This window comes from Halichoerus grypus, chromosome 6 (genome assembly GCF_964656455.1).
Source record: "Halichoerus grypus chromosome 6, mHalGry1.hap1.1, whole genome shotgun sequence".
Lineage (NCBI taxonomy): Eukaryota > Metazoa > Chordata > Mammalia > Carnivora > Phocidae > Halichoerus > Halichoerus grypus.
This window is the reverse complement of record NC_135717.1, coordinates 63,245,379-63,271,252: the sequence shown is the minus strand read 5'-3', so window position 1 is coordinate 63,271,252 and position 25,874 is coordinate 63,245,379. Positions and strand designations below refer to the sequence as shown.

The 25,874-nt window shown below is 34.8% G+C and overlaps 1 protein-coding gene across 7 annotated transcripts in view; it reads right to left on the bottom strand.

The window, feature by feature from the left end:
* KIAA1217 (KIAA1217 ortholog) overlaps window positions 1–25,874 on the bottom strand; it is a 719,758-nt gene that overhangs the window by 421,411 nt on the left and 272,473 nt on the right. For all 7 annotated transcript variants that reach the window (XM_078075245.1, XM_078075247.1, XM_078075246.1 and 4 more), the window contains exon 3: window positions 25,020–25,167. In XM_078075245.1, the coding sequence (XP_077931371.1) occupies window positions 25,020–25,126 (107 nt within the window). In that variant the 5' untranslated portion in view covers window positions 25,127–25,167. The remainder of the gene's footprint in view (window positions 1–25,019; window positions 25,168–25,874) is intronic.

Below are 25,874 nucleotides of genomic sequence, written 5' to 3'. Positions count from 1 at the left end.
TCACTGTGGCCTAACCATGGCTGCCTGGTAGACCCAACATGACCCCTTGCACTATTACACCAGTCACACTGCAAAGCAGGTAATACAAACCCTTGAAAGGACATTTAATTCCATTCCTTCTCCCCAACAGTATTGAAAAAGTCAAACACAAAACTACCACTCTAATAGCAATGAGTAAGAAAGGTTAAAGATGGATTTGTCTCAAAAAGACTCTGAAGCCACCTTTCCAGAACTCATCTCCTGGCTCTTTGGTTCTCTGGCACTGGCCTTTGGCTCTCCCTGGAGAGCATCTCTTTTTCTTGGAAGGTATAGCAAACTCTCCTCAAAATGAGAGAGAGATTATCCCCACAGCTTCAGAATCCTTCCTAGCAAATCCTTTGGCTGCTGTTTTCCAAAATTTGCAGTAAATTAGAAAATAGAAGCTCCTGCAGTAGAGTGTTTTCATTTTTTCTAAATAAATAAAGACGCACTGAGCACCTTGCACTTGTTTTTCTGGAACAAAAGAAGTTCGCACCAGACCCTGAACACTCTTTAGAGGGAATGAAAGGAAGAATTTACTCCATGTTTTGTGGGAATAGTCTATAACCCTCATATCTCTGCAGACTTGTGCTTGCAAACAAGGCAATATAGATATTTATGTAGAGAAACAGAGCAGCATCTATCTTAAAGAGAAGTTTGATGTTTCTCCTCTTTAACAGTTCTAATTTACAAAACCAGATGAGGTTCCAAAGATCTCTTTTGGAAGTGTCTTCCATCTTCATTTGAAGGAAGGATTGCTCATATGATTCTTTTCCTCCCTAAAACAACTCATAGACAAAAAAAAATGTATTCACTTATGGGCAGTTAAGAAAACTGTGAAATACAAGTTTATTTTCCATTATATTTTAATGTCACTTCATAGCCCTGGGCCCCTTTCACTTCCTGCTTCTTCCTTGACATCTCTTTTTATGTCCTCAGGAGACCCCTAATTTTAACCCAGTGAAAGCCTGCTTTCTGGAAAGGCTCTTCATGGGAAATTTATAACTTAGAATATTTTTTTAGGTTAAGGCAATTTTAAAATAACAAATACAACACTTAATGATGGAAGCAGCAAACTACTGATATGCCAAAAATGATATAGATTTTTTTTGTATTCCTCAGATAATTAAAAACAAATTTTATTTTATTTTTTTAAAGATATTATTTATTTATTTGACAGAGAGAGACACAGCGAGAGAGGGAACACAAGCAGGGGAAGTGGGAGAGGGAGAAGCAGGCTTCCCACCTAGCAGGGAGCCCGATGTGGGGCTCGATCCCAGGACCCTGGGATCATGACCTGAGCCGAAGGCAGATGCTTAATGACTGAGGCACCCAGGCGCCCCTAAAAACAAATTTTAAGTACAGCAAGTATAAAGAGGATATATACTAAAGTGTATAGGTCAAAATAGTACAAGAACACACATGTACCCATTGCCATGCTCTGGAAATAAAACACTACCTTTGAAAATTCTTAAGTTTTCTACATACTCCCAATTGGCCACATGCCCCTTGAACCCTGAAGTGACAGCTTCCCTGGACTTAGTTTCAATGATTCTTTTGTTTTTCTTCGTAGTTTTACAAATGTGTCCCTTTGTCTAGACAATATATTGCTTAGTTTTGCTTTTACTTTATGTAAATGATTCAAATAGAATTTGCCCTTCTGTGACTTACTTTGAGGTTCGGCATTATTTTTCTTGAGATTTATATGTATGTATCGAATATACTGTAATTCATTCACTTTCACTTTGGATAGTGGTCCATGACATGAATGTATTACAATGAATGAACATAACACATTCTGCAGTTAGTGAACATTTGTTTGTTTGTTTTAGAGTGAGGAAAGGATCTGTTTTCACTTTTTCCATGTGGATAATCAATCTATCAATTATACTATACCACAATCTACCGTTTCCGATGGATCTGAAGAATCAGCTTTGTCATTTATTAGTTTCTATTTTTGTGTTAGTCTTTAATGGGTTCTTGGACATTTTAAAAAATATCTATTTGTGCATCTCTGTGCTGGGCTGTCATAATAATCAGAGCTAAATCATAATAAAAATAACTAATACATGCTGACAGCCAAACACTGTTCTAAGCACTTTTCACATGGTAACCAATTTATTCCTCATCATTACCTTGTGAAGTGGGCACTGTCATTATATGGATGAAAAAACTGAGGCTCAAAGAAATAAATTATAGGTATCTAGGTAGCTTGAGAAACCCAATCTATCCACGGATTGTTCAACTCTGACTCATTATAAATCATGATATCTCATTGAGCAATAAGTCTTTTTTTCTTTTAAATTTGAGTGTAGTTGACACAGAATTTAACATTAGTTTCGAATGTACAAGACAGTGATTCAACAACTCTGTTATGCTATGCTCACCAAAAGCATAGCTACCATCTGTCATCATGCGACGCTATTATAATACCATTGACTATGTTCCCTATGCTTTACTTTTTATTCCCCTCACTTATTCATTCCAAAAGTGGAAGCTTATATTTCCTACTCACCTTCACCCATTTTGGCCATCTCCCTGCTGCCTTACCGTCTGGCAACTATTGGTTTGTTCTCTTTATTTATAGATCTGATTTTGCCTTTTGTTTGTTGTTTTATTCATTTGGTTTGTTTTTTAGATTCCACATATAAGTGAAACTTGTTTTTCTCCATCTGACTTATTTAATTTAGGACAACGGGTCTTCTTAAGGTGTGCCTTGGGTATTCTTAGACCTTTGCTCTAATATGCAAATTTTATAAACATCTTGCCAAGTTCCACACAAAGCAAAAACCATGACATTTTTCATTAGTCATAACAAAGAAAAGTTCAGGACCAGAGGGCTTCATAGGTAAATTCTACCAAACTTTTGAAAAAGATTTAATACCAATTCAACTCACACTCTTCCAAAAAAAGAGAAGAGGAGGGAACACTCCCAAACTTATTTTACAAGGCCATCATTATCCTAATACTAAAACCAGACAAAGACACTACAAGAAAAGAAAACTATAGACCAATATCCTTCATATACATAGAGGCAAAAATTAGGAAACCAAATTCAATTATATATTAAAGGGATCATATGCCACGATCAAGTGGGACATATTCATGTGATGCAAAGATGGTTCAACATTTACAAATCAATCATGTGACACACCACATTAACAAAATAAAGGATAAAAATCATGTGATCATCTCAAGAGATACAGAAAAAGCATTTGACAAAATTAACATCCTTTCATGATAACAATTCTCAGTAAACTGGGTATAGACAGAATATACCTCAACATAATAAAGGCCATATATAACAAAGCCACAGTTACTCTCATACTCAACAGTGAAAAGCTAAGTGTTTCTTCTCAGATCAGAAATAAAACAAGAATATCTATTCTCTCCACTTTTATTCAACATGTACTAGAAGTCCTAAACAGAGCAATTAGAAAAGAAAAAGAAACAAAAGGCATCCAAATTGGAAAGAAAGAAGTAAAATTGTCTCTATGTCAGACAACATGATATCATATATATGAGAAATTTTGAAGACTGTACCAAAAATTGTTAAAAACTAATCAATGAATTCAGTAAGGTTGCAATATACAAAATCAATTAAAAAATCCATTGCATTTCTATGCACTGACAATAAACTACCAGAAAGAGAAATTAAGAAAATAATCCCATTTACAACAGCATCAAAAATAATAAAATACTTAGGAATAAATATACCCAAGCAGGTGAAAGATCTACACAATGAAAACCATAAGACACTGATGAAAAAATTAAGAAAGAACACAAATAAATAGGAAGATATTTTGTGCCCATGAATTAGAAGAATTAATATTGTTAAAATATCCAAAACTACCTAAAGCTATCTACAGATTCAATGAAATCCCTATCAAAATTCCAGTGGCATTTTTCGCAGAAATAGAGAAACAATCCTAAAATCTGTATGGAGCCACAAAAGGCCCCAAATAGGCAAAGCAATCTTAAGAGAGAAGAACAAAGCTGGAGGCGTCATGCTCCCTGATTTCAAACTGTATTACAAAGTTAGAGTAAACAAAACAATATGGTATTGGTATACAAATAGACACATGGATTAATGGAACAGAATAGAGAGCCCAAATTAAACCCACACATATATGGTCAATTAATTTATGACAAAGAAGCCAAGAATATACAGTGGGGAAAGGACCGTCTCTTCCATAATGATGCTGGGAAAACTGGACAGCCATATGCAAAAGAATGAAACTGGACCACTGTTACAACATGCACAAAAATCAACTCAAAGTGGATTAAAGATTTGAATGTAAGACCTTCAACCATAAACCTCCTAGAAGACAACAGGGTATTAGCTCCTTGACACGGGTCTTGAATTTGACCCCAAAAGCAAAGGCAACAAAAACAAAAATAAGCAAGTGAGACTACATCAAGCTACAAAGCCTCTGTACAACAAAGGAAATGCTATGGTGGTAATCTTTCTGCAAAATATGTTTGTCAAATGAACATGTTGTATACACAACTTACACAATGTTATGTGTCAATTTCATCTCAGTAAAGCTGGAAATTTTTTTTTCCCTTTGTGGTATTGCATTCAATCTACAGATAGATCTATGCCATTGAGTCTTCATATTCATTACACGATATTTTTCTCCATTTATTTAGGTATTAAATAATGTATTTCATCAATTTTTATAATAGTCTACAAATTGCACGTCTTTTGTTAGATATATTCCTAGATACCTTACCTTGTTTCTGCTACTAAAGTGTCATTTCAAAGTTACATTTTTTTGTTGCTTTGTGTGGAAACAGAATTGGCTTTAAACAGTCATTGGCTAGTTTCTGGCAATCACTGAGTAAAAGGAATCAGATTTATCCTTCTTTTCCAAACACATAGGAAAACAGACAAAATATATGAACCTATGGTTTTCAGACATTGTACAATAGACAGCACAAGACAGTGATTTTTAAGAGAATAAAAACAAATGTGGTGAGCACAACAAATGACCCAGGGTACTGTTTGGGGGAGTTTCCGGTCCGCAGTGAAAAGAAGGGACACTCACATAGAGGCTGGCTGTCTCTGAGTTTAAGAAACACTGTTCAAAGTTCAGGGAGGCAAAGGCATAATTTTCAGGGCAAAAAAAATCACAGGATGGTGCAACACAGAGTTCTGGAAACACATGGAATATTTTCTCTGATCACAAAGGAATTAAATTAGAAATCAACAGCAGAAAGATATTTGAAAAATCCCCAGTACATTTGGATATTAAACAATAAACATCTAAATAATCTATGACTTACAGAAGAAATAACAAGGAAAATTATACAAACATTTTGAACTGAATAAAAGTGCAAACATGACATAAAAATCTGAGTGATGTTGCTAAAGCAAGCTTAAAGGGAATGGTATAGTATTATAGAATTTATATAGGATTATATTACAGGTATTTTGCCAGAAAATAAGAATGATCTAAACTTCCACCTTCAAAAAGTTAAGTAAAACATAAGAACGAGGGGAAAAGCAATAGAGAACAAAAATCAATGAAATAGATAAGAGAAAAGCAACAGAGAAAAATCAACGCAAGCAAAAGTTAGTTGTATGAAAAGATCAATAAAATTTGTAATAGTCTAGCCAGCCTAATCAAGAAAAAAAGAGAATTACACAGATTATCAATATCAGGAATGAGAGGGCATCACCATAGAAAGGAACTGTTATGAGTAACTTTTTTTTAATTTAATTTTTTATTGTTATGTTAATCACCACACATTACATCATTAGTTTTTGATGTAGTGTTCCATGGTTCATTGTTTGCATATAACACCCAGTGCTCCATGCAGTACGTGCCCTCTTTAATACCCATCACCAGGTTAACCCATCCCCCCACCCCCCTCCCCTCTAGAACCCTCAGTTTGTTTCTCAAAGTCCATTGTCTCTCATGGTTCGTCTCCCCCTCCGATTTCCCCCCCTTCATTCTTCCCCTCCTGCTATCTTCTTTTTCTTCTTTTTTTTTCCTTAACATATATTGCATTATTTGTTTCAGAGGTACAGATCTGTGATTCAACAGTCTTGCACAATTCACAGCCATTATGAGTAACTTTATACCAACAGATTCAACTCCCTAGATGAAACGTACAAATTGCTTTAAAGATACAAACTACCAGAACACACACAAAGAGATATAAAGCAGTATTGTCATATACATATAAAAAAAATCGAATTGGTGATTAAAACTTTACCATGATGAAAACTCCAGCTGGAGATGGCTTTATTGGTGGGTTATACCAAATATTTAAGGAAAATAGAGCGCAAATTCTACCCACAGTCTTCCAGAAGATGGAAGCAGAGGGAATATTGCTTAACTCATTCTATGAGGCCATAATCACTATGATACCAAAACCAGACGACTCTATAAGACAAGAAAACTATACATCAAAATTTATCACGAACATACATGTAGAAGTCTCTAAGAAAATTTTAGCAGTTTAAATCTAGCAATATATAAAATGATAATACATTATAGCTAAGAAAGATATATCCCAGAAATGCAAAGTACTCTAACATTTGAAAATCAATCAATGTAATTCATGGTTTTAACAGACTAACAAAGAAAAACCATAAAATCATCTCCATAGAAGCAGAAAAAAAAGCATCTGACTAAAGTCAACATTCATTCATAATAACATATTTTAATAAACTAAGAATCAAAAAGAACTTCTTCAATCTGATCAAAGACATTGATAAAAAAAATATTACAGCTAACACATTCATGTTGAAAGACTACTGTATTTAGCTTCACAGATGCTGACAATTAGTTTGCCTGAATGGTTGTAAAATTCTATTCTTTACTCAGCGAAGTATGAGAATGACAGTTTCTTCACCTTCTCAACTGTATTTGGTATTAAAAGTTAACTTTGCAGCTTGATCTCACATGTAGCAATTTTACTAAATTGCTTTGTTAACTCTAGTAACTTATGGATTCATCTGGATTTTCTAGGTAGATAACAAGCAAATAATGACATTTTTGTTTCTCTCTCTGGAAACCCTTACACCTGTCTTACTGTGATAGCTAAGCTCACCAATAGTGCAATGTTGAAAACAAATGGTGATAATGAGCATTTGGTCTTGTGCTTCACTACAAAGATAATTCTTTTAATATTTCAACAGTCATTAAAATATTTGCTATAGGTTTTTTATAGATACTCTATTTTCAACTTAAATATATTTCCTCCTTTAATTCCCAGTTGTTAACAGTTTTGACCATGAATGACTACTGATATTTACCATGTGCTTTTTTGATTTATTTTTCTTTTTGAGTCTTTTGGGATCTAGTTTTTCCCCTTTAAGCTGTTAATGTAATGATTTACATTGATAGTTCATTTGTATTGATTGCGATTATTGATATATTTTGATTTATTTCTATTTTCATATTGTCCTTTTTATTTAGTTTGATTTTTTTTTTTTTTGTTCCTTTTTCTTTGCTTAACGTTTTTCCTGTCTGTTCTTGTAAACTTTTCTACTCTAAGTTTAGGAATATGCATTCTATTTTTTATGTTTACCTTATACATTTGACATTTAATGTTTATCCTTAAAAATTCTAAAATTAATCAATGTTTTCCCCTCCCCTTTATTTAGAACAAGTACAAAGCCACAGAAAATATAATTTCAATCATCCCTTCCTTACTCATATGCTAGTGAGGTCCAAGATTTAATTATCCCATCACCTTTAAAAAAAAACTTACAAGATAAACATCACTGTCATTGTAATTGTCAGTTCAAGAGTTTACAGTTGTTTTTTCGATGATGTCCACGTTAATTTAAGACTTAAAATCTGTTAATCGTGTTTTATATTATGCATCATTTATTATAGTCATAGATCAATTATATTAAATATACTATAGAGAATGATATCACTTTTATATTATTTGTTAGTGTTATACAGAAATATAATTGACTTTCAAACTTCCTAAAGTCAACCACACATAATAAAAGAAGCAAATTTTAATTCTCATATCACATATTGTCATTCTGAGATATGCAAAGTGCATCCCTTTGGTGACATCCTGTTGGTAGAATATGTTTTGAATTTTTTATTATTTTGAAACAAAGTCTTCCTTTTATTCTCATTCTTTTTGTTTGTTTTTGCTTTTTAAAAATTGCTTATTTTTAATTCTGGTAAAATATATATATAACATAAAATTTACCATTGTAACTATTTTTTAAAATTGAAATGTAATGGACATACAACATTATATTAGTTTCAGGTGTGTGACATAATAATTCAACGTTTGTAGATACTATAAAATGAATACCACAGTAAGTCTAGTTAATATCTGTCACCATACATAATTATGGATTTTTTCCCCAATGATAAGAACTTTTAAGATTTACTCTCTTAGCAACTTTCAAATATGCAATACAGTATTATTAGCTATAGTCACTACACTGTATATTACATCCTCATGACTTATTTTTTAATTAGAAGTTCATGCCATTTGACAACTTTTACCATTTTTCTCCATCTTCATCTTACCCACCACCTCTGATACCCACCAATCTTTTCTCTATTTCTATGAATTTGTTTTTGTGTTTGTTTTAACTCCACATATAGGTGAAATCATATGGTATTTGTCTTTTCCTGTCCGACTTATTTCACTTAGCATAATCTGTCTCGTTGCCAATGGCATGATTTCATTTTTTATGGCTGAATAATATTCATTCAATGGAATAATCATTCAATGGAATAATATTCCATTGTGTATATATATGGCACCAATTTACATTCCTACCAACAGTATAGAGGTGTTTTCTTTTCCCCACACTCTTGTCTATGCCTACTGTTTCTTATCTTTTTGATAATAGCCATTCTAACAAACGTAAAGTGATACCTCATTGTGGTTTTGATTTGCATGATTAAGGAAGTTGAGCATCTTTTCATATGTTGGTCATCTGTATGTCTTCTTTAGAAAATGTCTATTTAGACCATCTGCCCATTTTTAAATCAGATTGTTTTTTGTGCTATTGAGTTGCATGAGGTCTTTGTATGTTTTGGATGTTAATCCCTTATCAAATATATTATTTGCAGATATTTTCTCTCATTTAGTGCATTGCCTTTTCTTTTTGTTGGTGGTTTCCTTTGCCATACAGAAACTTTTTATTTTGATGTAATCCCACTTGTTTATTTTTGCTTTTGTTGCCTTTGCTTTTGGGATCAAATCTAAAAAATCATCACCAAGACCAATGTCAAGGAATTTACCACATGTTTTCTTCTAGAGTGTTTATGGTTTCAGGTCTTACATTCACATCGTTAATCCATTTTGAGTTGATTTTTGTGTATTGTGTAAGACAGCTGTCCAATTTCATTCTTTTGCATATGGCTGTCCAGTTTTCCCAGCATCATTTATTGAAGAGACAGTTCTTTCCCCATTGTAAATTTTTGGCTCCTTGTTTATAATTAATTGACCATATATATGTGGGTTTATTTTTGGGCTCTCTATTCTGTTCCACTGATCTATGTGTCTGTTTTATGTCAATACCATACTGTTTTGATGACTATAACTTTGTAATATAATTTGAAATCAGGGAGCATGACACCTCCAGCTTTGTTCTTCTTTCTTAAGATTGCTTTGCCTATTTGGGGTCTTTTGTGGCTCCATACAAATTTTAGGATTGTTTTTCTATTTCTGTGAAAAATGCCACTGGAATTTTGATAGGGATTTTATTGAATCTGTAGATAGTTTTAGGTAGTTTGGATATTTTAACAATATCAATTCTTCTAATCCATGAGCATGGAATATCTTTTTGATGTTATTTTTGATAATGTTCTTTTTGATGCTATTGTAAGTGGGAATACTTTTTCTGATAGTTCATTGTTAGTGTATAAAAATACAACAGATTTTTAAATTGATTTTGTATTCTGTAACTTTACTGAATTCATTGATTAGTTCTAACAGTTTTTGTTTGTTTGTTTTTTTTGGTGGAGTCTTTAGGGTTTTCTATATATAATATCATGTCATCTGAAATAGAGAGAGTTTTACTTCTTTCTTTCCAATTTGGATGTCTTTTATTTCTTTTTTTCTTTTCTAATTGTTCTGTCTAGGATTTCCAGTACTATGTTGAATAAAAGTAGACTGAATGGACATTCTTGTTTTATTTCTGATCTTGGAGGAAAAGCTTTCAGCTTTTCACTGTTAAGTATGATCATAGCTGTGGCTTTGTCATATATGGCCTTTATTAGGTTGAGGTGTGTTCCATCTATACCCCATTTGTTGAGAATTTTTATCATGAAAGGATGTTGAAATCTGTCAAATGCTTTTTTCTAGATCTATTGAGGTTATCCTCTGATTTTTATCCTTCGTTTTGTTAATGTGGTGTATCACATTGATTGATTTGTGGATCCTTGGGATATATTCCACTTTATCATAGTGTATGGGTCTTTTAATGTGTTGTTAAATTCAGTTTGCTAATATTGTGTTGAGGATTTTTGCATCTATGTTCATCAGGGACATTGTTCTGTAATTTTTTTTTCTTGTGGTAACCTTGTCTGGTTTGGTATCAGGGTAATGCTAGCATCATAAAGTGAGTTTGGGAGTATTTCTTCCTTGTCTATTTTTTGGAAGAGTTTGAGAAGGACTGGTATTAATTTTTTTTTTAATGTTTGGTCGAATTCATCTATGAAGCCATCTACTCCTGCACTTTTATTTGTAAGGAGGTTTTTAATTACTGATTCAATCTCTTTACAAGTAATTGGTATCATCAGATTTTCTATTTCTTCATGATTCAGTCTTGGAAGTTTGTTAAAAAATTATTCATTTCTTCTAGGTTTGTTCGCATATAAGTGTTCATAGTAGTCGCTTATGATCCTTTGTATTTCTGTGGTATTGGTTGTAATGTCTTCTCTTTCATTTCTAATTTTATTTATTTGAGTCTTCTTTCTTTTTCACTTAGTGCTTTTACTTTCATTCTTGAAAGATTTATTTGCTGAGTACAAAATCCTAGAGTGACAGTTATTTTTTTCTCAGATCTTTAAAGATATTTTTCCACTGTTTATGGTTCCCATTGTTGAGATATCAGGCACAGTTAAATATTTTTTTTGGGTGATCTTTTTTCCATTAAATATGCCACTGTATTTCTTTTTGAAATTTGCCAATATAATTGTTAAATTGTCTCTTTTTCCTTTTAATCTGCCATTTTTTGATTCACATATTTTTGGTTTTGGGTGTTAGAAGACTGTGCATTTATAGTTGTTAGATCTTCCTGATCAACTTTTTTATTATTATGAAATAACCATCCTTTTCTCTAGTAGCATTTCTTTGTGTTTTATGACTATGGTCACTTAAAATCTCTTATGGTTACTGTTTGCATGGTCTGTCTTTCTCCATTCTTCTACTTTCAGTCTATTTATGTCTTAGAATCTAAAGTGAGTCTCTTACGTACAGCATATAGTTGGATCCTTATTTTTTTTTACTTTGTGATTAGTGTCTAGTCTATTCATATTTAATGTATTTATTAATAGGTTTAGGTTTATGCCTGCCATTATTTATTTTCTAAATGTTTCATGTTTTTTTCTTCCTATTTTCCTCCTTTACTATCTTTACTGTTTAAGAAATATTAGTATACCATTATTAATTCCTTGATTATTTTTAAACTTTATTTTCAAGTTATTTTCTTAGGGACTGCTCTAGGGATTATAATATTCATTCTAATTTATCACAATCTACTTCAGGTTAATACTGATTAAGTTCCAGGAAAATACAGCAATTTTGCTCCAATATAGCTTTATCCTCCCCAGTGACTTTGAGCCATTATTGTCAATATATTGCCTGTATATGTGTTATAGTCCCAATTATAGAGCATTAAATTATTTCATATAATTTTATGACTTTTACATAAATTAAGAGAAAAAAGAAAATATTTTAACCATTTTTATATTTATCCACATATTAAGCATATTCGATCTCTTCATTTTTTCCTTTGAATTTAAATTACTATCAGGTGTTACTTCTTTTCAGATGGGAAAAATTTGTCTTTACTATTTCTTATAATGGATATCTGTGAGCAATACATTTTTTGTCTTTGATCATCTAATAATGTCTTTATTTTCCCAACATTTTGAAGGATAATTTTGCTGCATATGGAATTCTTGCCTAATAATTTTTTTCTTTCAATACTTTGAAGGTCATTCCACTACTTTCTGGTCTCAATTGTTTCTGATGAGATGTCATATGTCAATCATTTTGTCAGTCCTACCGTATGTGATAAGTTATTTTTCTCTTGCTGCTTTCAAAGTTTTCAACTTTGGCATTTTCAGCAGTGTGACTATGATAGGTCAAGGTGGATTGATTTCTCTCTCTCTCTCATCTAGCTGGAGTTCATTTAACTTCTTAGATCTGTAGGTTAATAGTTTTCATCAAATTTGGGAAATAATGACCTTTAATTTTCTACCTTTTTCACTCTCTTGTCTCTCCCTGGGATTTGCATTATACGTATGTCAGTATAATAGATCACTGAGGTTTTGTTTTTCTTAAATATTTTTTCTATCTGCTATTTAGATAGAATCATTTCTTTTGCTCAATTTTCAAATTCACTGATTTTTTTCTCTACCACCTCAAACCTGCTGTTGAAACCACTCAGAATACTTTTCATTTTGATTACTTTTCAAATCTAGAATTTTCATTTGAGTATTTAAAAAACATTTTAGAAGACTTTATTTTTAAATCATTTTTAAGTTTACAGAAAAATTAGAAACTACAGAGACTTCCTATATACCCCTTGTTTCTTGCACACTTTATTATTTTTCTAAATTTTTCTCTATTTTTAATATCTTGCATTAGTGTAGTACATTTGTTAAAGTTGATGAACCAATATTGATACATTATTATTAACTGAAGTCCACAATTTACATTAGGATTCACTCTTTATGTTGTGCAGTTCTATGGGTTTTGTCAAATGCATAATGTTATATATGACATCACAGTGTCATACAGAATAACTTCACTGCCTTAAAAATCCCCTGTGCTCCGCCTATTCATCCCGAGTCTCCTCTTCTTTCCCTTTTTGAACCTGGCAACTACTGATCCTTTTAATGTTTTTATAGTTTTGCCTTTTATAAAATGTCATACAGCTGGAACCATACAGTCTTTTCAAACAGTCTCCATGTCTTTATAGTTGATTTCTTCTTATTGCTTGCCATTGTGTATATATATATATATATATATATATATATATATATATATGTATGTATACCACATTTGTTGATCCATTCACCTACTGAAGAACGTCTTGGTTCCTTCCAATTTTTGACAATTATGAAAAAGAAATTAAAAATTAATGTGAAGATTTTGTGTGGACATAAATCTACAACTCATTTGGGAAAATACTTATAAGTGTGACTACTAGATCACATCATTAGACTATGTTTAATTTTGTAAAGAATTGCAAAACTGTCTTCAAAAGTGGATGTACCATACATGCTCCCGCCAGCAATGGATAAGAGCTCCTGTTGCTCCACATCCTGTCATCATTTGGTATTGTCAGTATTTTTAATTTTAGCCATTCTAATAGGTGTGTACTAGTATCTTATTATTGCTCTAATTTACAATTCCCTAAAGACAAATGATGTTGAGAATCATTTCATGTGTTTATTTGCCATCTATGTATCTTCTTTGGTGAGGTGTATGTTCAGATCTTTTTCTCATTTCTTAATTGGGTTGCCTATATTCTTATTAAGTTTTAAGTGTTCTTTGTTTATTTCAGATGCAAGTCTTTTATCAAATATGTGTTGCGCAAATATTTTCCCCCAGTGTGTGGCTGGTCTTCTCATTATCTTGACAGTGTCTTTCACTGAGTAGAAGTTTTTAATTTTAATGAAGTACAAATTATGATTTGTTTCCTCATGGACCATGCTTTTAGTGCTCTATCTTAAATGATTTAATTAAGATTTAGTCTTTTTTTAAAGAGATATATGCAAAGCCAAGCTTTATTTAAAAAATAATAGAAGGTAAACCAATGAATGAAATTGTTTCACTACCCACCCCCCCAAAAACCAAGTATAATTGCAAAGAGCTGAGAATTAGGATAGTATCCTAGAGTGCCTTAATATGAATTTCTTTTGTTAGAAAAGAAATCTTTTCTTGAGATATTTTTCTTTAACTGGATTGAAAATTATATGTGGAAAACACATTTTTTATTTATTTTATTTTTTAAAATATTTATTTATTTATTTATTTATTTTCCAAGATTTAATATAAATTCAAGTTAGTTAACATATAGTGTAGTATTGCTTTCAGGAGTAGAATTTAGTGATTCGTCTCCTACATATGACACCCAGTGCTCATCACAACACGTTCCTTCCCTAATGCCCAGTAAACATTTAGCCCATGCCCCTACCCACTCCCCTCCAGCAACCCTCAGTTGGTTCTTGATAGTTAAGAGCCTCTTATGGTTTGCCTCTTTCTTTTTCTTTTTTTATCTTATTTTATTTTTCTCTCCCTTCCCCTATGTTCGTTTTGTTTCTTAAGTTCCACATATGAGTGAAATGATATGGTATTTGTCTTTCTCTGACTGATTTATTTCACTTAGTGTAATACACTCTAGTTCCAGCCATTTCGTAGCAAATGAGATTTCATTCTTTTTGATGGCTGGGTAATAATCCATATTATATATATACCACACCTTCTTTATCCAGATGTCAATGGACATCTGGGCCCTTTCCATAATTTGGTTATTGTTGATAGTGCTATTAATCTTAAATAATTAAAAGATTTTCTCTTGTGTTATCTTCTAGAAGTTTTATAGTTTTGGGTTTTAGATTTAGGATTATGATCCAATTTGAGTTAATATTTGTGAAAGGTGTGAGGTTAGGGTCTAGATTCATTTTTTTGTTATATGGATGCCCAGAAGTTGAACAGACTATTCTTTCTCCATTAAATTGCCTTTGTTAATGATGAGTTGACCATTTGTGTGGGTCTAATTCTGGGCCATTCATTCTGTTTCATTGATTTATTCTTCTGTTTTTTCACTAATGCCACACTGTCTTGATTACTGAAGTTATGGTAAGTAATAAAGATGGGTAGTGTCAGTCCTCCAATTTTGTTCTTCTCCTTCAGTATTGTGTTGACTCTTCTTGGTCTTTTGCATTTTCATGTAAACATAGAATTGGTTTGTTGATATCCATAAGATAACTTATGGGATTTTGATTGGTATCACATTGAATCTATAGATCAATCTGAAAAGAAATGACATCTTAACAATATCGAATCTTCCCATCCATGAATATGGAATTTCTCTTCCTTTGTTTGGATCTTCTTTGATTTCTTTCATCAGAGTTTACAGATTTTCCTCATATAGATCCTGTACATACTTTGTTAGATTTATACCAAGTATTTCAGTTTTTTGGTGCTAATGTAAATGGTGTTGTGTTCTTATTTACAAATTCCATTTGTTCATTGCTGGTATATAGGAAAGCAGCTGACTTTTTAATATTAATCTTGTATCCTGTGACCTTGCTATAATTGCTTATTAGTTCCAATAATTTTTTGTTCCTTCTTTGGGATTTCCTACATAAATAGTTGTTTCTTCCCCCCAGAATTCCTATTTCTGTATTAAGATTATCTTTTTTTTTTCTTAAGTAGGCTCCATGCCCAACACAGGGCTTGAACTCACAATCCTGAGATCAAGAGTTGGATGCTCTACTGACAGAGCCGTCCAAGTGCCCCTTGAGAATATATCTCTCTTTTTTTAAAGACTTATTTATTTATTTGAGAAAGAGAGAGAGCATAGGGTGGGGAGGGGCAGAGGGAGAGAAAGTCTTAAAGCAGACTTTGCGGTGAATGCAGAGCCCGATATGGGACTCGATCCCACCACCCAAGATAATGACCTGAGAGGAAACCAAGAGTAGAATGCTTAACTGACTGTACCAGGCAGGCGCTCCAATATTATTCTCTTAACTAATGTTGCGATCTGTGTGAACTGGAGGAAATATATTGGGAAAGATTTTTACATTGTAGTAAAAGACTCTCTACTTCATTAATCAAAAAATATTCATTACTTCTTTTAGTAAACATTTGTTGTGACCTACTGTGGACAATTCTATACTAGCTGCAGTAAAGAATTCAAGAAAACAAGGTCATAGTTCTTGATTGTATCAGTAATTATATTAAACCTCTCCCAAGGACTCATTACATGTCTTAAATGCTTACTGTTCTCAGTGCTTTATATATTTTAGCATGTTAATCATCATAACCAATATATGAGATAGGTACTTTAGTTACTATGCTTATTTTTAAATGACAAAACGGGGTACAAAAAGGTTAAATAATTAGATAACGTAAATACTAGTAATGAAAGCAAGATTTAAATCCTTGCAATCTGAAGGCATAGCCCATGTCCATACTATATGATATGATACTATGTAATGTTATACTACATTACAGTATACTATGCTATCATAGAAAGAAAGCTTAGAGTCTAATAAGAAGATAACTGATACAATACATAAAAAAGAAAGAATAAAGAATATGAAGAAATATTTGCTAAATCTCACTATAACAGGGTGTGGTGAGATGGTCAGGGAAGCTTCTGGAAGACTTGGAACTCAAGTAGTCCTTAAGATTAACCTCAACTGTGTGCTGAGATACATAAATTATGATGTCCAATTATGCCTTTTTTCTCTTTTAATAAATTGGTAACCCCATTTAATGGCATGCTAAGAAATAAACTGAGCATACTGGAAGGTTTAAACTTTTTTATCTCTGAAGAATCAAGAAAGCATATCCTGTTTCTTTTCCCCATGTAAACAGGAAAACAACACTTCCCAGAACACCCTGAAGTTACACTGTGACCTTGGGACTACATTCTGGTCTAAAGAATGTGAGTGGAAGTTATGTTGCAATTTCTACACCTGGCCATAAACCTCCCAAATACACAAATTCTATCCCTTCCACTGAGACTGGTGAAACTATAAGATGAAAGAAACTATTTAAAAGAGAACCCCCAGAAGAGCCACTTGTTATGTAACTATGACCTGAGAAAGAAATAAATCTTTATTGTTTTAAGCTACCTAGATTTGGAGGTTGATTGTTATAGCGGTTAGTTTTAATTACCCTGACTAATGAAACATATGAATGCTCATCTGCAAAATCATTGCACACTACCTTATAGGAAATGTCTTGGGTGATTCAGGAAAGTGTGTTTGTCACCCTCAGAATTTCCTTTTGCCTCATTGCTTCCTATCTTTTTCTTTGTTGGTTCTGGGGATTTTCAAGAGTGACACTGAATGTATGATAGTCAAAAGAAAATACTTGGTTTAAGGTAACTTTGATAATTATATACTATTTTAAGGTTAACATTTACTATAACAACAGTATTATTATAACAGTTAATACTCATTGAACAATTTGTATTAATTGTTATTGTATGTATTTTACGTGACTTACATTGTTCAATTTTCCAAAAAAATATAAGATGGGCACGACTATTACTCTTTAGCAGCAGTTCAGTGTGATTTTAACATTGCTTAAAAAAACTCAGTACTCAAAATGATTTTCAAACTTCTGGAAAAAAAAATAGTACATTTTTCATGTGTGAAGATATAACTTGGCCATATTTCATCAGTACTGATTTTGCTAAAGTTTTGAGAATCTTTCCTGAAATACTAAAAAAAATACTTTTCTATCAGACTTGAGATTTGTAACTGAAGCTCATGAGTTAGATGCTGTATTGATCTAATATACCATTAAGTGGCAAAATAGTACAATTTATCATGTTCACATGGGATTATGGGAAATTCTCTCTACTGCTTTGGGTCCCTGTATATATTTTCTCATTTCCTTACATAACAGACTGATTATAGAGGGGTTCTCATTTCAGTCTTTTGTTTCCAACAAGCAAATGCATGTAAACAAGCAATTATTTTTGAAGTAGTGTACTTTCTTCTACACTGTTTAAAGCAATGATTTGTTTATTTCAAACTGTAAACTCTATTTTCTGCCTATAAAACAAATTACCTTTTGCATGAATATGAGAACACATATGAGAACACACAGTTTCTCTTAGTTGGTAAAAATCTCTCTCTTGCCTTAGTGTATTAAAAAGGTATTAAATTCCATTAACTTAAGTGCATGCAAGTGCCTCTGGCTTAAGAAAAACATTTCCACAGATGCTATTTATCCAAAATCAAAATTGTCTTTTCTGGGTAGCCATGAAACAAAGAGTCATGACCCTACATGAAGAAGGAAAAACAAAGAAACAGAACTCAATTTACATAAAAATGATGTCATTAAGCTCTGCAGAATGTGGTGGTATCTCATCTACTCCTCTCCAATTATATATGAAATCATATATATATATATATTCATATATATATGAAATGACATTTTATGCACATTAATTTGCCTGTTCAATACTTCAGTGGGAGAATTATGTTGATTACTCTCAGACTAGGCCATATCCAAAGATTAACAGCGTTATCTTGGGTGCCGTCTTTCAATTTCACTATGAGCACACTCACGTTCTCCTCTAGGTTCAGATGTCTCTCTTCAGCCTCTTCCTCTATCTCTACCTCCCTTCCCTTCCCTTGCTATGCCCATGGCCAAATTTCCCTTCTCTCCCTACATTCCAGAACCAGCTTCCCTTTCTTTGTCCCATGTGTGAAATTCACGGGATCCTCATCCAGTCTACATAACTCTTGAACTTATTTGAAACTGCATCCTAAACATAGCAGGACATTTCTGAGTCACATTTGAGATGAGAAGTGGACACTATCTACAAACCACAAAACCACTCAAGTCAGCAGATGGTACCGAGCTTTCAGTCAAATACAACCAATTTTCATTATTTACGATAGTTATAGTCTATAATATCCGGTCACATTTTCATGAACCGATCAATATACAACCTTGTTTTATGTGTGTTTCTGTTTAAGGACTTCTTATTTAATATATATTGTTGACTGATTAACACGGAATGCACCGCCAACAGTTCTGTAACTCATGCCTGAATGAAGGGTATCTAACATCCATATTTTCTCTATAAGGCACACCACAGCCTTCTTGTGCTTTGGAACACAACAGAGCACTCTGCCCTGTGCTTGAGGCTATTTTAAACAGTGAAACTACCAACAAACAGCACAAAAATGAGAAAAATGTAGCACTAAATAGACCGTGAAAAGGACACCTGTGCATGGTATGAGCTGAAACAAGGAAGCAGAGCATCATCTTGTTTGACCTCAGCTGGGGAAAATTCAAATTATTTGCCACTCTGTGCTTTCTGTGAATGTTCACAAAAGCACTCTAAGTATTGATGCTGAGAGTACAAATAAATGTTAGTGAGTTAGAGAATTTGCAAATACAGAATCTGTGAAGATCGACTGTACTTAAATCATACAAATGTTATGGGCTAGGATGCTCTCAGTGACCCCAGAAAAAGTTCCATTTTTAAAAGGTACATTTTTTTGTTGACTGAGGCATTTGGACATCAGTGACAGCTCAATCCAACCAAAATTGAAATTTTTGTTAAAACTGCATTTAAAAAACCTTGAATTCTCCTGTCTTTAAGAGTGCTTCTAAGTTACAATTCATCATAATGGGCATTATATTCCAGCTTCCTCTGAAAGCCCTGACCTTTCTTTATATCCCAAGCCTGCAGGGTTCCAGCAACTAAACATAGAGGTCAGTATTGTCTTTAGGGAAATCCTTCATTCAAAGGCACAAGGTAGAATTCTTTCCACCAATCCTGAAGAAAAAGACAACTATCTTACCATCAAACACCACAGCTTTCTGTGACGGAGGATACCATTCTCATGGATTTCTCTTCATCCTGAGAGATTTATGCAAAATGACATTCTTTGAACTGAGTTTTAGCAGGGTCGAGGAAACCACAGGGTTGGTGTCTGTGGCAAGAATGCGTATAGGTAAGTCTTGCCTTGGAGAACTTCTGGAGGCATGAGCTGGGGTTTCAAATTGTGAGGTTTGGTGTGGAGCCAAAATCCTGGGTTTACCTGAATGGGTTTTTTCTTTAGGATTTACATTGTGTCCCATTTCAATGGGACTTTAAAATCATGTTTCAGAGTCTGTTGTGATGATGAATCCTAGAATATTCTCAAAAGTCAACATGATCTTTATCACAAGGATTCAGAAGAACTACAACCAGGACCACCTGTCTGCCGAAATACCTGAAGTCTGCTTTAGATCGCAAAATGAAAATAAGTTTTCAAAGTGTTTTTCAAGTTGCCTTAGGGTTTTGTTAAGTGTAGAAGCGTTTCTTTCTTTTTCTTTACTTTTTTTTTTGGTCAAATGAAGTGTCACTGTCAATTCTTTCTGAACACAGAGTCATGGATACTTGGGGAAAGAAAACCCACATGAAACATTTACCCAGATGTTATGGGAGAAATGCTGGTTTAGAAAAGTCTTTGTTCTGAGGCTGAGGCTGCCATGGTTCTTCCATCACATCAATTTTTACTCACACAGTTTAATGAATAAGAACACACTGACCGGCAATCCACAAGAACAACCGAATACCAATTACTAAGAACAGAACTGCCTCAGGGAGAGGTGAAGAAGGGCAAAACATCATGAAATGAGTTGAAAGTGTCTTAAGTAGAGCTCTAAGTAGAGAGTTTCATTTTCCTTGTAGTTGATTTCTTTTGCTCCAAGAGAAACCCACAACCTGTTTGAATCTGGTTTCTACCATGTTAACATAGAGGCAGAGTACTTGCTAGCAGCCTTCCCCTTTGGATGTTTGGGGGCTCATGGGAATGCTTGTTGAAGACAACTGCCCAGGAGAAAATGCCTTTCCAGTGTCTGGAGGTCCCATATGTAATGCTGCTATGAGATTTTATTATTCACCTCTGCCTGGCTCACTAGCTGTGTGACCTTGACCAAGTGACTTAGACTTCTAAAGTCATCTCCTCAATTGCAGACTGGAATTTATTACCAAAGTTTATTACCACATTTAATTGTTACTAGATCTTAATAAGAGAATGGATTTACAGCCTTTGAGTGCCTTGCATTCAAGAAGTACTCACAGTTGATATATTATTTTTGCATCATAATCCCCTTTTGGTCATTCTGCACTTCTTGTGCCTTCCCCATCAGCCATGGCCAGATGGAGCCCACATCCCAGGGAGGGAGTGGTTGGGGTGACAGATGCCTCAGGAGCAAGAGAACTTGTCCAGGGTCAGAAAGACATCCAAGGACCAGAGGGGAAAAGAAGTTAGCAAAATGCAAAGTGTCTTTATTACAACTCAACTGGTTTTAAGGTTTCCATTTCTTTTCAGCAAATGTGTTTTCTTCCTCTCATGGAACTCAGAACATATGTGCTGCCTGGCAGCTGATTTCTGCAACTCTTAAAGTCAGGATTGGAGAAGGCTGACTCACAATTTCTTACACTGCACGTGTGAAAGCTTTCAAGAAAATGTGGAGGCGGGGAAGAGCCATAGGACTTTGGATGATACTCTCAGTTGCTTTTCAATTAAATTGGTAAAAAAGAATTCATTGATTATTTGCTTCTATTTCTGACTTATTTATATCTAGAGAGATTGAGTTGGTGGGGGGAGGGCAGAGGGAGAGGGAGAGAGACTCTTAAGCGGACTCCAACTGGAGCATGGAGCCTGACGCGGGGCTCGATTCCATGACCCCGAGATCATGACCTGAGCTGAAATCAAGAGTTGGATGCTCAACTACTAGCCACCCAGGCACCCCTCTGACTCTTTTAAACTACTATTACTGAAAGCAGCATGAAGAGATGGGTTGAACAAAAGGTAGCATCACTGAGAAGAACAGAAAAAAGGTAGCATTTGTAGAGCATTGTGGTTTTCCATTCATCTTACTTATTTGATGTTATGGCCTCCTAGTGATGCAGGTTTTATCAGTGACAAGGACAAAGGCTCCCAGGGATTACATAGCCACTGAGACTTTAGCCACTGGGATTTTATTGACTCTAGGCATGGGGTTCTTTGCATTATATCCCATGCCTTTTTTTTTTCTCTTTAAGATTCACACAACTCAGCTTTGATTAAAATTAAAGTAACATAAAGTAGAACATGATATCTGTTAAAATAATACATTTGAGGAAATGTTCTTCAGTTATCACTGTAACTGGTCAGGCACATGACAGATCTTTTACAAGATACACAGTCCCTAACATCCATACAGAAAACACCAGATCAAGTGTTACTACTGATGGGTGGGTGAGGTGTCAGCGACCAACCCAGACTACCTATGGACGAGAGCACAGTGACAGGGCCCTCACATGGACAAACTCATTCAGTGCCTTGAGTTTTCTTTCAAAGAAAGTATTTTTCACATTCTATACAAGTTAAACAAGAAGTCCAGCAAGGGTCCTTTATTGCCCTTGAAATGGGCGAAAGACCTGACAAAGTATTTCCCCTAAGCAATTTCTTCATCACGCTCCTGGCAGAAGGCCTGTGTATGGTCAGTGGCAATTCTAGAAGCCAGAATAGGATAGTGTGGATAAGGGGAATAGGAACACGGGAAAGCAGGACTTGGAGGTGATCTACCCTGGCCGGAAGAGTGGCCATCATGGATGGAGATGATCTACCCTGGCCAGAAGAGTGGCCATCATGGATTGAGATAGCTCTTTTGTGAACAAAACTCCCAAGCTTGGCCATCAGAAGAGCTCCCACAACTCCTGCGACAGAGGCCAGGAGAGGGGTTAGGAGCCAGACACACTAACTACAAGCTAAGTTTCTGCTTCATTCCAGAGTTCAGTTCAAATCTTGGGCTCACCATGACTGCATGACTTTGAGCAAAGCACTTAGACGTTGTGGAGTCCCATTTCCCCGTGCATAAATGGGGATACCAACACCTCTCTGTGCGTGATTGGGAGGATGGAAAGATATGGCATATGCTGCACAGCACGTGACACACAGTAGACATTGAATAAATAGTAGTTATTATTTTGTATCATTGTGATTATCCACAGTCCTGGGATTGTTAACACCACCAATGCTATAATTTAAAACACATGTATTCTTCACATTCTAGCAAACTAGTTCAAAGCCTGTTTTTCAAGTACATTATCTAGTTTGGGCTTTAAAAAAAAATCCTTGTATATGTTCTGCTCTGCTTATCAAAGGCTCTCTGTAATGCTTACACAAGGGTAAGTCAATTACACAGGACACTGTTCTGCCTTCTATTATTCTTCTTGAACCACATTCCACTTGGTAATGGGTCAATTTCTTTACTTCCTCTTTCCTCCTACCACATACCATACCCTAAAAAGATGCCAGTTAAGTTTTAACCATCCTTCGAAAGTGAATTTTCATTTCTCTCTCTCTCTCTTTTTATTTTTTTACATTATTTAAAGTTATTGCAAGGTCTTTTTGTGCCCTCCAACCCCAATCCATGCAACAAAATAGTAATGGGAGAAAATTATTTGTGCTTTAGCCAGAGTCCTCCTGCTGAGCACGATGACTTTGTAATGAACTATGCATCCATAAACGGTTGACTCTTTGATCTCTGGCTGCTTGTACAACTCTAAAGAGAAAGGCATTCCAGTCCAAACCACACAAAGAGAGAGGGACATAGGTTATTTATGGGAGCCCACTGACTCTAAGTTTAGCCTGGCTCTTTCAAGATTCAAATACACACATCATTTTGACGGCCAGATCTGCTCCCTCCCCTTATGGTGTCTAATGGGGCTATAGTATAGGAATGTCTGATCTCTGGCTTCTCTCTGGGGTGAGAAAGGTAGCTGGTTTGGCAGGGAGACAGACACAACGGTATTTATAGAGACAGTAGAAAATCGAATCCATATGCCTACAACGGGAAATCGGAGTAAATCACCAGGAGCTAAAAGGACTTCTGAATCCTCTTTCTGAGGCCAGTTCAGTTTCTGGCCAAGAAAAAACAGGACCTACGAACTAGCTCTCTAGCTGCACAAAATCCAGCATCCACATGCCCTCTTTCAACTGACAGTGTTCCACTGACACTGTCACTCTATGGAAAGAAAAGAAATGCCTGCTTTGGTTCCTTCAATTCAAAGGCGATTTTGCAAGTACTCAGTGTACTTTCTGTGTCAGAAGCCATGAATTCCTAATTCAGGCATTGGTGAAGCTAAGTTCAATGACTTCTTGTCAGTGATTCTCAGATCATGATGTTCTTAGGGGCTCTGCAATATGGCTGAGTATTGATTCACACTGCACAATAAAGCAAAAATCAAGTTGAGCCAAGACTGTACTGGGATAGGATATATCTATTCTCTTTTCTAACTCCCTCTGGATCAACTACCAAAATTTTACAATGTGGTGTCAGAATGGGGAGGGCTGTATGAGGACCTCTGTAATGGGGGAAAACTCAAAATGGAAATTGCTTTTCTTAGTGCAGAATATTGAACTAATGGATTTATGATCAGAATTTGGACCAAATAAATACAGCCAAAGCTGGGGCTCAATCTGGTCATCCCATTCACTCATTCCAGACACTCAAGTCCACCTACAGGAGGCTGTCTTGGGCAAAGCAAAAAGACCTCAATGAAATTGGCACATTTACTTTGCTACCTTTGTGGGAGCCTGATTTTGATCAACGTCATATTATGGGGCAGACCCAAAAGGGACTCTTACATTTTATTCATTCTATTCAGTCCATAGACAAAGTTATCAGATACCTACCCAGGACCACATATCATTTGTCAAAAGTTCATGGTCTTTTAATATTCTCTCATTTTTTAGTTATTATGATGGCTTCGAGCCAGAGTCTGAACACAAAGACAGGAATCTAAGTGAATATAAAACATGCCCTGAAAAACAACACGTATATCGATGGCACTGCCTGCAAGCCCAAAGAAAGAATGGTTAAAAAAATAAAACAGCTGCATATCAGAGCAAATACACACTGGAGGGAAACTGCAAGGTGCAACACAGACATTTTATTCCAGTGCGCTCAGGGAGGAACAAATCAAGAAACCAAGTTTTATAGATAGGCCTTTAGTTCATAATTCATTCACTGTTAAGATGATGAATGTTTCTTTTAGGATTTAATAGAAAGAAAGACCTTACCTAAAAAGAAAATGAAGAGGGGTCTTCCACTGATAAGTAGTGCAATCTTTTGAGGCAATACCCAAGGGCTCTGGATCTGGGCTCCAACTGTCTCCGAGACACAGCATATAGTGAGATCAGTACAAATTTAGGACCTCAGTCTCTCCACCTGAAAAATACAAATAATAATGTCATTGTTTCCACCAAGCAACTGCTAGTAGCTAGAAATTCATGCTGATTAAAAAATACAGGAAGAACAAAGAGTAAGATGCAAATACAATGTGTAGCACAGAATGCCTTGTAATCACACATACACCTTTGGAATATATCCCAAGTTAGAGGTTTTAACTTCCAGTTTTCCACAAAACATTAGGTGCACACTACAAAGGAAGGTACACATGTAAAGCTAGATCAGCCATGAAAATAAGAGCAAGTTTATGTAGTTGGGGGTAGAAGATAATCAGGGAAAGCCAACTGAGAATCAGAGTGGCTGAATGAAAGGCAGAACCACCTCTGATTTGCCTCTGCTCCCTTTGTTGGGAGGTGATGGTCAGGCATGATTGCTGTATCCTTGTAAGAGCCTACTATGTAGAGATGCTTGGATTCCCTTAGTCCTGCTGTGCCCAGTGGGAAATAACCATGGGACTTCGGGAGGGTGTGGGGTGGTGGTGGCAGAGGGGAGTGGGGTGAGTACTCCAACAAAGAACACGAGTTGCCCTACATAGAGATTTTGAAATCATGGACAAGGCCAAGAGGCACTTCTTCTGTGAAGGACTATTCCAGGATCACTGAGGAGCCCCAGAAAATCAAACTTGACATTGCACTCTTCCCCTGCAGTGAGCAGATTCTTATGCTTCCAGAAACTGTGGTGAGTTT